This window comes from Pinus tabuliformis, chromosome 3_1, assembly GCF_031772625.1.
Source record: "Pinus tabuliformis cultivar Carrire ecotype Pingquan chromosome 3_1, CPIR1, whole genome shotgun sequence".
NCBI lineage: Eukaryota > Viridiplantae > Streptophyta > Pinopsida > Pinales > Pinaceae > Pinus > Pinus tabuliformis.
Window position 1 is genome coordinate 800,314,863 of NC_142301.1, and position 13,055 is coordinate 800,327,917.

The 13,055-nt window shown below is 37.1% G+C and overlaps 1 protein-coding gene across 1 annotated transcript in view; it reads right to left on the reverse strand.

The window, feature by feature from the left end:
• Positions 1-4,848: 4,848 nt before the first annotated feature.
• Positions 4,849-13,055, reverse strand: part of LOC149189863 (uncharacterized) — a 76,568-nt gene continuing 68,361 nt past the window's right edge. Inside the window, exons 3-5 of the mRNA XM_089413304.1 lie at positions 5,702-5,779; positions 5,466-5,570; positions 4,849-5,284 (exon numbers count right to left, since the gene is read on the reverse strand). Of these exons, the coding sequence (XP_089269430.1) occupies positions 5,168-5,284; positions 5,466-5,570; positions 5,702-5,779 (300 nt within the window). The 3' untranslated portion in view covers positions 4,849-5,167. The remainder of the gene's footprint in view (positions 5,285-5,465; positions 5,571-5,701; positions 5,780-13,055) is intronic.

Consider the following 13,055-nt stretch of genomic DNA (forward strand, 5'->3'; position numbering starts at 1 on the left):
ATAAATGTGTAGCCAAAAGATGGATTAGAGTGGTTCTGATAAGAGTGTCGCCAAAGCCTAGAATCATACTCGCTCTAGTATAAAATTAGATAAGCAAAGTTTATTCACACACAAAATATTCAAAATGTCTCGACTATAAAGAAATTAATGTTAAAGTTAAATATATAAAAGTGTATAAAAAATTGATAGTAGAAAATATAATAATTGATTGTAAAATGATGGACTCCATATAAATATTCAATAGAATTGTTTGTTTGTTTATTATTATTATCAACATTTAGTCATTTCAAAGAAAATTATAAAAGTCTAGTCTATAATATCTTTCAAGTTGTTGAATTATGAGATCACTACATGCCATATATAACTTTTATTTTGCAAACACTTTGTATAACATTGTGTGGGTTGTTTTTCTCTACTTTATTTATTTTTTGTGTTGTAAAGGGTTTTGAGATGATAATACACAATTAGTAAGGATTACCTCAGGATTGGTGATGCAAGAGCATCTAACCCCCCCCCTTAATCAAAAGAGGAATCCAAAGCAGAAAAGAGGAGGACATGGACCATCAGAGCAAACAAGGGACAGATTTTGTTTTAATAGAGCCAGTTTGATGGACTTAATTAAATGTAATTTTCCATGTATGCATATAGTTGAGAGATTTAGGGGTTGTTGAGGAAATCATGGAGAGATCTGATCGGATCCTTTCAGTGATCCGATCCAATATTCCTTATATATATGATGAACCTGCGTGTTCAAGAGAGGGAGAGAGAGTGATACAGAGATTTTAAGACAGAGATAGATAAAATATAATCAGAAGGGAGCTTGTTCCTAAGGTTGAAATGCCTTAGATCTCTATTCATATCGTGTATAATATAAAAATGTGTTTAAGTGTTGAAATCGTGTGCCTGTGTGTTCATAGATAATCTGAATGTGTTAGTGTTGCGGTTTTGATCAACCATCGATCACTGAATGGATTGATGGCGATCCAAAGATATCGAGTGATTATTATATATATGGAGTTATCGTGTTTTTAACACAGAGTCCATCAATAGCAAGGATCAATGCACAGGGGCCGTTAGATCTCATAGATCAACGGACCGGATCCAATCGTCGGAACAGAGATCTCAATAGCGCATCGGTGAAAGCCTTTGGAAGTTATCGGAACCGGACCTAGACATAATGCGATTGCGATCATGCGATTAAGCATGGACCGTTGGATCGGGAAGAGGATCCACAGTGGAGATTTGATCGCTTATCGCATTAGGCCGAGGTGAAGGACTGGCAGATAGTGGATAGGCCGATATGCGATTTAGCGTCAACCGTCGGATCAACTGTAGGATCGACGATTGTGATTTAGTCACTAATCGCATATCGCAAAGGTCAAGCGCCAACGGTTAATGGAATGACGATATTGTGATGGCCGATACTCCGATAGGCCGATAGAACGTTGATCGGTGATTGGAGATCGGAGGTATTGTCGATCAGAGAATGGAGAGCGCAAAGGGACGGCAGTGACCGAGAGACGGACCCGACAATTTTATGAACGCGGGTTTGTAATGTTTGAGTTCCGGTTTTGTGTTCTGGCGGGGTTTTCCTTTGTATTTCGCTTGTTCCCGTGTATTTCTGATATATGCATTGCCCAGGTTTTTTTTTTTTTAAGTGAAAGATAATGCTTCCGATAACGAAATGCGCTCATAACCCATATGTCCCAAGATCGATTATTTATAAAGAAAGGGGGAATGGTTATACAATCCATTGAAGATCTACATAGCCATGTGGAGAGAATAGACAAGGTATTAGTCTTCTCCAGTTTCTTGTTGCGAGTTGGGAGTTGGAATCAAAGGTTGGTACAACCCTTCTAGGTACTTAACTTGCACTGGGTGAAGATCTATTTTGCCACATAATTGACCCAAAGATCAAAGGTGTCTCACTAAAGGCTGCTCCTAATTAAATATGGAACATTGTGGAAAATATTAGACATAGGAGGAGGTGAGACGAGCTTCTCAATTCCAAACCCGCCTCGTTATGCAAAGTGCATGACTCGTTATTCAAAGTGCATGACCAACTGGATGGGAAATGCGATTCACAACTCAGCTTCTAAAAGGTAAAATTGTAAAATTGTAGTCAATTCAACAACCACTTCCTATTTAGAAAATCCAAAATCTTTTAATTTTCTGTTTTAATTAAATATTTATTAGCTAGTATTTTCAAAGCTCTATCATAATCTTAGCTAGTAACTTTTGGGGTTTTGAGCCTACAATTAGATCTAGCCCAAGGGTTTAAAATACCTTTATTTTGAACTTCAACCACACATTCTTCACAGGTATATTGAACTGAATTTTCCAGATCTGCAAAAAGATACAGCCATACACATTCAGATTTTGCAGAAATTAAAGGTACAAGGGCTTGTCCAAGTAAGTTTAAGTCATAAAACCCGTGTAATTAATTCTCATATCTGTTTTCTAAGTTAATATTATTAAATTTGAACTAAAATTAACATATTTTAACAAGCCCTATTTGTTTGCCTGTTTCTGTGTGTTTCTGTGTTTTTACTAAAAGGACTTTAGCAATATTTTCAACTAGTTGGAAATTCACTTTTGTTGCAACCTGGAAGCTGTGGAAAAGTCTAACCCCCAGATTATCAACCTAGAGTGTTTAAGCACTGTTGATTGGTCTTACAAGGGTTTTTTTATACTGTTTTGTGTTTTTCTGTAGATTTTCAAATTTGCAATCACGAGACAAGAAGCAAATTTACCTAGAAACCCCCTTACCAAAATTCAAAGTCAAAAAATATTTATAGATTCGACAAATATATTAAAATCTCACTAATTTGGGCTATTTATATGCTGTTTATCTTCTTTCTTTGAGTGAATCATATTGTGTTGGTCTGTTTTTATTTTCTGCATACTTTACATCTTCAGATCAGTAGAGCATTAAATATTTAACTCCTTTCTTCAACCAAGACCCCATACAAAGCACTAGTCAATATTTATTGGGTGAAGTTACCTCATATAGGGAACTCTCCCATAGCCATTTAAGAGAAAGGCTTAATGAGTAGAGATCCATGCCTCAGACCCCATACAAAGCACTAGTCAATATTTATTGGGTGAAGTTATCTCATATAGGGAACTCTCCCATAGCCATTTAAGAGGAAGGATTAATGACTGGAGATCCATGCCTCAGTGGGCACTTGTTCTGTGTGTACCATCTTAACAAGTTGCAAGGACCTTGACATCCCTGCTAATTTGGATGGTAACAAAGTCCAATACTTCATATGTAAACATGCCCGATTTAAAAACAAGGTCCTTGAATCTCCATATCATAATAAAAGGGGCAATAAAACACCCCCTTCACACAAAACAAATTCCATTTATCCTTTCATATCCCAACTGAAAATCCAGCTTCTCATTGCCCTTTCTACTTCACTCTACTCTAGACACGGTTCACAAAGACCCTCAAAAGCTGGTTGTGGTTAGTTCTTTTATGGGAACCAACCCCCCTGAGAAGGAACTTCACTCATTGATCCTTGAATCTCCCTATCATAGTAAAGGCAGCAATAAAACACCCCCTTCACACAAAATAAATTCCATTTATCCTTTCATATCTCAACTGAAAAGCCAGCTTCTCATTGCCTTTTCTACTTCACTCTACTCTAGACACAGTTCACACAGACCCTCCAAAGCTGGTTGTGGTTAGTTCTTTTATGGGAACCAACCCCCTTGAGAAAGAACTTCACTCATTGATCCAATCTTTCCAACAGCAATCCGACCTAATTTTCTGGTTTTCCTAACATTACTTACCTAAAGGAGAGCTCCGGAATGTCCCAGACAACACACCAGATCAATTCTTCTTACAAACACTCATAAGCACATATTCATACTTCTAGTATCGCAGTTCAGAGCACTCTAGGAGCAGGTCAGTATAAAAGTTGCACTGACAGTAGGCTGCTTTGCTAACCTGTGTTTCTTCGTGATAATCTAGATTCAACTCTTGCCTATTGAGACCATCGCAAATATTTTAATAGTTTACAGTTGCAAATAAATTAGGAATCCTCGAATTATATTTCGATATATACACACTCATAATGATCTTATCATCATTTGCAAGGTCATTTTAAACTAGAATTAAAAAGCGCCATGTTGGCCATTAACTAAATCTACTAACTATAACACTGGCATGTCTCCACTATGGCTAACTGCATAAAACGAGCAGCCTCATTCCATAGGAACTTTCCTGGTATGATGTTTTTGTTAGAAGTTGATTGTGTGGTGCTTTCCATTTTTAGCATAACGATTTCCTTTTCTGGGACCTTCCTCGACCTTGAAATTCCCAGCCTGAAAGTCACAAGGTTCTAAGGAAATATAACATTAGATTAATGGGTAGTGTCCAAACAGTTTTTGCAATTCCTGATGACTATCAGGTGACCATCCATATACCATAAAAAATTGAAATTGCTAAGATTTACTAACCATAACATTCGCATGTCTTAACTAAGGTGCCTTATTAAATGAGAATTGAGAGAAATTCTCAGATGAAACTGTGTGGAGGATGTTGTAAATGAGAATTTTTATATAGTATGATGCTATGGTAAAGAGCCAAGTGTTAGATGCTTTCCATTTATAATATAATGTTAACAACCTCTCTCATTTCCATTTCAGGCCTCTTTCTTGACCTTCAAATTCCCCTACCCACAACTCATATGGCTTTGATGAAATATAATAATTGATTAACAAGTAATGTCCAAACCGTTATCATGATTACTAATGACTAACCGGTGAAAATAAATGAAAAAAACCAAAGATAAGGCTCTTCCAGATGTCATCATCACATGAGATATTTCTTGTACAAAATAAATTAAACTACGAGCATGAAAGTATTCTTAATCCATGAAGAAAATGTTGATACATAATGAATAGTTAAAGAAAATTTAGAACTCACCTTAAGTTTAGAAGCCGATACACTAATTAGGGGTTCCTAAAAGCAACACTATCTTGATTAACAGCCAGCAACATACCATTAAACTTGTAAATTACCAAGATTTGCTCTCCAAGGGCAAACACCTTGGAAAGCATTACATACTTTAAAAATCTACGTCTCCCGTGTAACATACAACATACCAAAATGGATCCTATATACCTATGAATTTTAAAGCAGCCTCCCATTTGTTAATCACTTTGGATTTCTAAGAACAATAATGACAGAGTCTCCACGAAGAAACATTTTGCTGATGAACCTATCCTTGTTGACAGGCTGAGCTTTCTTCTTGCCTTTACCTGTCTTTGGAACCTGTAAGAAGCATCACAGAGCTAGAGATTAGCAATCAAAGCAGGCATCGTTCAGTCCATGCAGAAGTTGTTAACTTTACTGTCAAACAGGCATACAAATGCATCTCAATAGCCAGAAAGAGAATCTTCAAATATGCCGAATGAAGTATCCACAAATTCAAGGAGATAAAATCCCATGTCACCTCTGTCCACATTTCTTTGACATTCTCCAAAACCATGTTGCAGTGCCTATCAAATGCTCTAACTCGCCCAAGAAGCTTTTTGTTGTTTCTGCAATTGATCAGAACCTGCAGTGCAAATAGAATATAATTTACGTATGTGAAAAGTACAACAGTGGTAAGGAACATTCCAACTACCAAAAAAGAAAAAAAATTTGAACTATTTGAAGTATTTTCATAAGAAAACCAAACCACTCTACCTGTGTATTGTTTTTCACACTCATCATGAGAACAGAAAGAGGACCAGTATTGAATTCCTCCTCCTCTGACTTCTCCGGCTGAAGACACATCAAAACAAGCATAACCATTCAACTCGATTACAAATATTTTAAAATCTCATATGGTTTCTAGTTTATTCATGGACCTTACGGATCATGAAAAATAATATAACAAACATTTTAAGCATTATGAACAAAATTCAGCTGAGAGATTCTGAATTACAGCTTCAATGCAACAGAAACAAGCTTAATAGCATGCAAAAAAAATTCCACTCAAAAATAAGAGGTGCAGAATAAGGTCCCCATATCTGAAATAATACGTGGAAAACAATAGTCGTATTTTGTATGATGATAGTTGTACAAATTATAATGTACCACTGTAATGATCAAGATTATGAATAAATGTTTCACTGTCTTTCCATTTTGGTTTTCAAGTTCAACAATTCTCTAATTTAATGCTCCCAAGTGTAGTCATAAGTACTTTATTATGTCTTTATGAATTTGTTTTATTATTTCTGGTTGTTTATGTGAGTTGAACAGGGTGGCATCCCCTCGATATTTAGGTTATCTCTCTAGTCATCTAAACTGATACTTTGACACTAGAACAATTCTAATTCTAGTAAGAATTGAAATGTATTTATCAATGTTGTGAAAATCGCGATCGGGATTAAAACGGCGCGGGGAACAAATCGGAAAAAATCGTTTGGTACAAAAATATTCATTTTTTTCATTTTTTTCAATTTTTTTAATATCTAAACCATCTACAACATAAAATAAATACATTGACACATAAATATGATAAAAAACTAATATATAAAATGTTTAATATCATTTCTAGCGCTAAAAACACACATAACATTGAATCATGTCCTGAATAGTCTCCTGAGTCCCAACTCAATGTCAAAATATCAACAAAAAATATGATAATGTATCTCATCATGTCATAATGTCATATACAATAAAATGAAAGTCTAATCCTATTGATTTCCTCTGCCCCTCTTGCCCCCTCTTGCAAGAAAATGCCACAGCTTTCCCTTTCCCTCTAGATGTAAGACGCTGGTGCCTGTGCTAGTGGAGATGGCAGTGGACTCTGATGTGCTCTAGAAGCTGAAGAACTAGAAATAGGAGCTATTGGAGGTAGACCACGTCCTCTACTGGTGGCAGGGGTAGCCCAGGCAGGTGGTGTCGCCTGGAAACATTACAATCTCCCAATCCTGAAATCCTGAAAAACTGATAAGTCTGCTGGATTTTAAATGAAATCTAAAATTCTACCTTTTCCATATGAAATCCAATGAGGCTGGAACCACTCTCAAACATCCTAAGTCATTTCATGGTAATGTTAAATTTAAGTGACATTCTCCTTAATCTTCATTTTCATCCTTTTACTTTAAGAATTTAACATTACCATGAATAGCATATGCATACTAGGGCCTAGACTTGATCATTAAGCTGCCCCACTCAAAAATTATTTGTTTCTTTCAAAAAAAATTGCATGAAAAAACCCAAAAAAACGTTATAAAACTATGTTGTCGCGACCCCCGGCGATTTTTACATTTTTATCGCAATTTTTTCGTTATTATCTCGATTTTTTCAGTAAAAATCGGCAAAAAAATACCGGCGCGTTTTCACAACACTGGTATTTATTACCATCAGAAAGTCATGCAGTAAAACAATTTTCATGATTATGACAAGAAGCATGACTGAAATTTGAAAACACCGTAAGCTGCAAAATGCAACCCAAAAATCTCAACATTAATGCTATAAACTGATACAGTTACAGGGTGGCCTATCTCAGAATAGTGCACAGCAATATGCCATGGGAAGCAACAAAAATCTCAAGGAAGAACAACGTAACATACTTGATTATTATTTAAATTAAACAAAGCCAGAAACCAAAATAGAGCTGTCAATTGGGTTTGTCTCGGGTGGTTGGGAGGAATGATTGCTATCCTCCCCACCCAGGTTCAATTCTACAAGTGACATGATGAGCTTTGTTGTAATGGCTTTGATCCTTGTTGTTGAGTCTGAGCAGTCCCTCGAGGACCAAAACATCCATATCCCTCATATGAAATATAAAAATATTTCCCATGGTCAAAAAAAAACAAAATAAAGCTACGCCGCTCACTATATCACAACCTCAGGAATGCCATTCACTGCTACACGTGCTCAACTCCATCAGATCTACTCTCGTTTAACTTTTCCTCTTCTTACCATGTTAATCTTGACCTCCACAACCCAACCCACAAACCTCAAGAGCACTCTGAAATTCTTGGCTATGCTTAAACCTGAGATCTACTCCAATCTCCTTTCTCAAGAGATATGTATCTCTATTTCAAATCCAGCATGGTTCCTTTCTCATCTGCTTAGATCAGCCTCCTCCCTTGAGCTATATCAAGCTACCCGCTGTCGAGCTACTAAAAGCTGTCAAGAAATGAATTTGTATGCTGAGTGCTCCCTTTATAGGCGCCGGACGTCCTTGAAATCCAGTAATCAAAGTTGAACATGTCAATTGAGTCCATATCATCACTAGTGGGCCATACTTGAATCTAAACTGGATCCACAACATCATTAACAGCCTCCTAGATGTATGTTTGAGTCTCTATGTTGCAGTCTCTTTGCCCTTTGTTAAACACTAGGAACTATCACTAGAATTCAACGAAGTAGAAAACTGAAATAGAAAATATTTTGGGTGATACTGGATGGGCACAAAAACCAGGGATGCTCCTGTATTAAACTCCCCTAGTACAAAATGACATGAGCATCCTACTCACAAGTGTTACACTCACTAAAATAAAGACTGCAGAATTAAGATCAACGTGAGATACATTCTATTCATATACACAAGTCACTGACCCTTGGTTTTCATCTTCCAAGAGGTCTCTTGGAATTCCTCCACACCAACCCTCGGATTAGGTGTCCAACATTCCCCCTTAATCCGAAGGGGTGTATGACTCAAAGAAGAGCACTGAAATACAAAAATGCATGGCAGCCAATGGCTGAATATGCTCTCTGAAATGGTGGTTTAAGGAGGACTACGGACCAAATGAGGTAGAAGAACCCGAAGTTTCTACCAGTGGTTGTTTAGGACTGACCACCAACTCGGGTACTAAAGCTCAAAACGGTTCATGGAACAGTTTCAAATCTAGCTAGAAGTTGAAGTCTTCTGCGAAGTGGAAGTGATCCCTGATGATGGTTTGGAGATGACCACAAACGGATGTAGCAGAAACCGAAGTCTTTTGCCGATGGTGTTTTAAGGCAGGCCACCAACCAAAAACATGCTCATGGAGCATGACTTTGTCCCTGGCTACAACTTTGAATCTGGCTATGGCTAACTCGAGTTCTAGGCTCTGGCAACTAGCTCTTGTTCAATTTGTGGCTCAAGCTCACTTAATATTTCTTCAAAGTTGGTAGCTAATAATCAATTCCCCCCTTGTCAAATACAATCCAAGAAGACGAAGATATCTCCATTGCAAGACGTGTCAATACTCGATAATGAACTCTGTGGTGTGACCAATATATTTGCTTGGCTATTGAAGACCATTGCCAAGAAGCAATCCATCCAAGGTGAATCTCTGATCTTGCGGGAGACTTATGTATGGAACACATGTTTGAATGATGAGTGTGTTTGCCACAATGCTCACAAAGGTGAAGATCAAAACACTGATCTTTCACATGGCCAACTCAATCACAATGTTGGCAGCTGTGAATCTGCGGTTGTGGAATTGGAGAAGAATGTGTAGTAGGTGAAGAATTGTCCGGAAGAAACCCAGCACTCTGAAACTAGATATGTGAAAGGAAACATCCTTGTCATACCCAAGACTAGTTATGTTCTTGTTGTTAATAAGTTCTTCCCAAGGTATGATGATGGGCTTGGGAAGTGCAACCTAAACCTCCCCATCTTAATGCAAATCTGCTCCTGAAATGGGCACTTGATGGGAATCAACCTCAACCTCATAAATTTGATCAATTCTGGCTACCGATGGGAGTCTGTCTCAAACTCAGACGGAGAATTGTTCTGAACAAAAACCAGTGTATAATGATGACACTTTTGTTGTAACTCGTCTTATTGTAGCTGAGATTCGAGCTGCAAAAACTCAATCTTGTTGTTAGGGTTTTTATATGCTTTTTTTAATTCCCTATACTTTTAAAATGTCAACCGGGAATTCCTAATCTTAGAGTTGCAAAATATTACGGTTTAGATCCAAGTTCATTGTTCTATGCTCAAATTAGTATTAAATTAAGTATCGAATGTTTATTCCAATCTCTGTTCCTAATTCAAAATTATTCCATTACTTTAATAAAATTTTAATTTACTGAAGTAAAGAAGCCTATTATGTCTTCCTGATAACACACAACTAGAATCACCAATTTATCCTAGACAACCACACAAACTAATTCATGTTTGAATAAACTTAATAACATCATAACCTAACTTCACAAGTTGATTTCAATTAATTTGTTCTACTCAATATCTGAGAGAGACTAACCCCAAGGTCAAACAAAATCCTTATGTATCCTGTGACTATAAATCGAAAATTAATTTTAACAGTGCTTAAGAAGACACTATCTGATTCAAGCTCAAAATACTCATTCACACAATTCTATGATCTCACAAATCATTTTGGGACTAATCTGAGAATAAAAAAAATTATCTACAGTCAAAACAAAATCCTATGGAAACTTTCAGGCATCAAACTTTGGTCTCAACGTCCTTTGTTGGAAATTTTTGATTCACAGATAGTAAGATATTTCACTTTGAATCAAGGGTTTCGTTTCAGTCTTAAAGTTGTTTAAAAGCTCGACCTTCAGAAATTCAATTCAGACTAGAACATATCCATTCCAACTTTGCAATGTTTGATAAAGAAAAAGCCTACAAACTCAAGCAATCTTCTATGAGAAACAATTTCATAAGCTCAAGTAGTCTTAAATAGAAATCTACTCTTTTGATAATCAATCATCAACTAGAAGTTTAAGAGACAGAACATATAGATCTATAAAAGATTTAAATGTTGTGTAATCACACTTCTAAGTACAGAATATTTGTCTAAGAAACACAACGAAATAAACATTCAAAGTGCAGTTACTGTACACCAATCCACACACATAACTCTCTATCTAACTAAAACTAACTACAGGACTTGGCTGAGGTCGATGGTGGTCCCTTGCCACGACCTTAGACAAGTTAGATTATTACAATAAGCTCGCAGATTAAAAACGCATAGATTTATAGGAATAAAGGCCAATATTGCTATATTAATAATCTGCAGTAATACATAGTACAACAGTTCCAAACTGAATTAAAACAAAATCATACAATGTTCCCAGTCATAGTTCTCCCTTGCTTCTGCTCGCTAGCTTTCTAACACTGGTGCTTGATCCTCTTACAGAGATCACGACCTAAAGATAGATTTAACTAAATAATCAAGAAAGATAATGCAAATATGATCTAAGTTTAATTAAGATAAGCCAGATTCTCGAGGATGACTCATTCATTCTATCATATCCACAAAAATCTGATCGTGGTACTATCTTTACGCTAGAGGTGTTGTTACTGCTATCAATGAACATGAGAATCTGCCTTGGAATGTCCATCAGTTTGACTGGTGCCAATTCTGGAATATGGTATCGAATGGAGTACATAATCAGATACCAAATAGTTGCCTAGTGCACCTCGAGCTAGATGTTGAATCATCAGTGACCCGTCAATGCCATCAAGTCTCCATCCTCATATTTAGGAATCCTAGCAATATGTCAGTCAAATTGAGTCAAGAGAATATGAATTCGTTGAGCATCTATCTGAACTAACCAAAGACATGTAAAAACAGACCCAATTGTGATTCTTACCTCCATTTATGAACTAGAACAGTTTAACAAGTATAGGATGGTTTTGAGGTGTTAAAAAGAGCGAAATGGAGTAGGATATTATGAAAGGTAGCAGGATAAGGTGTCAAAAGGTGACAAAAGTAGGGCCCAACATTCCCCCATGCCAAAGAGGATGCATGACCTCATGCAGCTGTCTTCTTCCAAAACCAATCAGACATCAAAATTGGGGTCGTCCTTTTATTCATTCCCTCCGCACTAACCAGAATCTCTAAATCATGATTTTTCTTTGTTGTTTGTTGTCGAAACCTCCGAGCCCGTTCATAAACAATGTATCCTTTAGTAGGCCTCAACTACCTCACCTTCCAGCTAAGGAGTCGTTTGTTCTTCAAGGTCAACTTATCATTCTTTGACACCAAAGCCAAGTTTTGAGTCCTATACATTTCATTTTCTTTTCTAACATGACAATACAGAGTTTTATAGTTATGATACTTCTCTTTAAGCTTCAAATTCTTCTTTTGTAGTTTACCAACTTGATACTGTAAGTCCTTTTCAACATGAGCAGAGACATCCTCAAGAGGTAGGTTATGCTTCTATGAACTACTTCCCTTGTGGGTTGATTTCTCATGGGTCTGGCTGACCATTGTCTCAGCCACTCGTTTTTCTGTAGCTGGCCCCTGTTCAGATAAGTCATTATGTGGAAAATCACTTTGAAAATCGTCAAAATTGTCAACTAGTCCCTCCTCCTTGGGTAAGGCTTTGTTTAGCTTCTTTGTTCGCACAAGTGCTCAAGAGGGACTCTTTGTTTCTATCTCTGGAGAGGATAAAACAGTCACCGGCTCAAGGGTTTGAGCTCCCTGAGGAGGGTGTTGTTGACGAGTCATGCTTCGGGTGTGTCACCGACCTAGTCAAAATCTCTAATATGTTCAGAAGCTCTTCCAATTGCGGAGGTGGAGTCGATATCAGCTTTGCTTCCTTTTTCTCCTCGAATAACTTCCTTCACCCCTTCTTAAGAACAGTTTTGGCTTTTTCATTGGGTCGTGCCTTGATTGTCGAGGCGACTAGCTCTACAACTTCCATCAATGGTTTCTTCTGTTCACTTTGCTAGGGTTAGTCAGATATTGTATCCTTCACCACATGTTCTATATCTTGTTTATAAATGAAAGAAAAAAAAAATATGTTTCTTCCCCTTTGATTCTAGAGGTTCTTTCTTCACATATAGGGTTTGTCAACCTGGTTTGTCTGGGGTGTTCGTCGTACTTCCCTCAACTTCCAATGATCCTGGTGTTTTCACAGAGGCCTTTATCCTGCTTAGAGAGTGAACAGGAGAGGCTTCAGTTTCTTTGTCTAATTTCTTGGAATGCGAACTGATTATTCGATCCCTACCTTTTACTTGGTTTTCCTCCCCAAGAAAAATTTTAGTTAGGAAATCTACCCACGTTTCTTTCCATCATTCCAGCTCATGGACAATAAGCATTTTAGTGAGACTATAATGGCACAAACTGGTCTCAGCCTT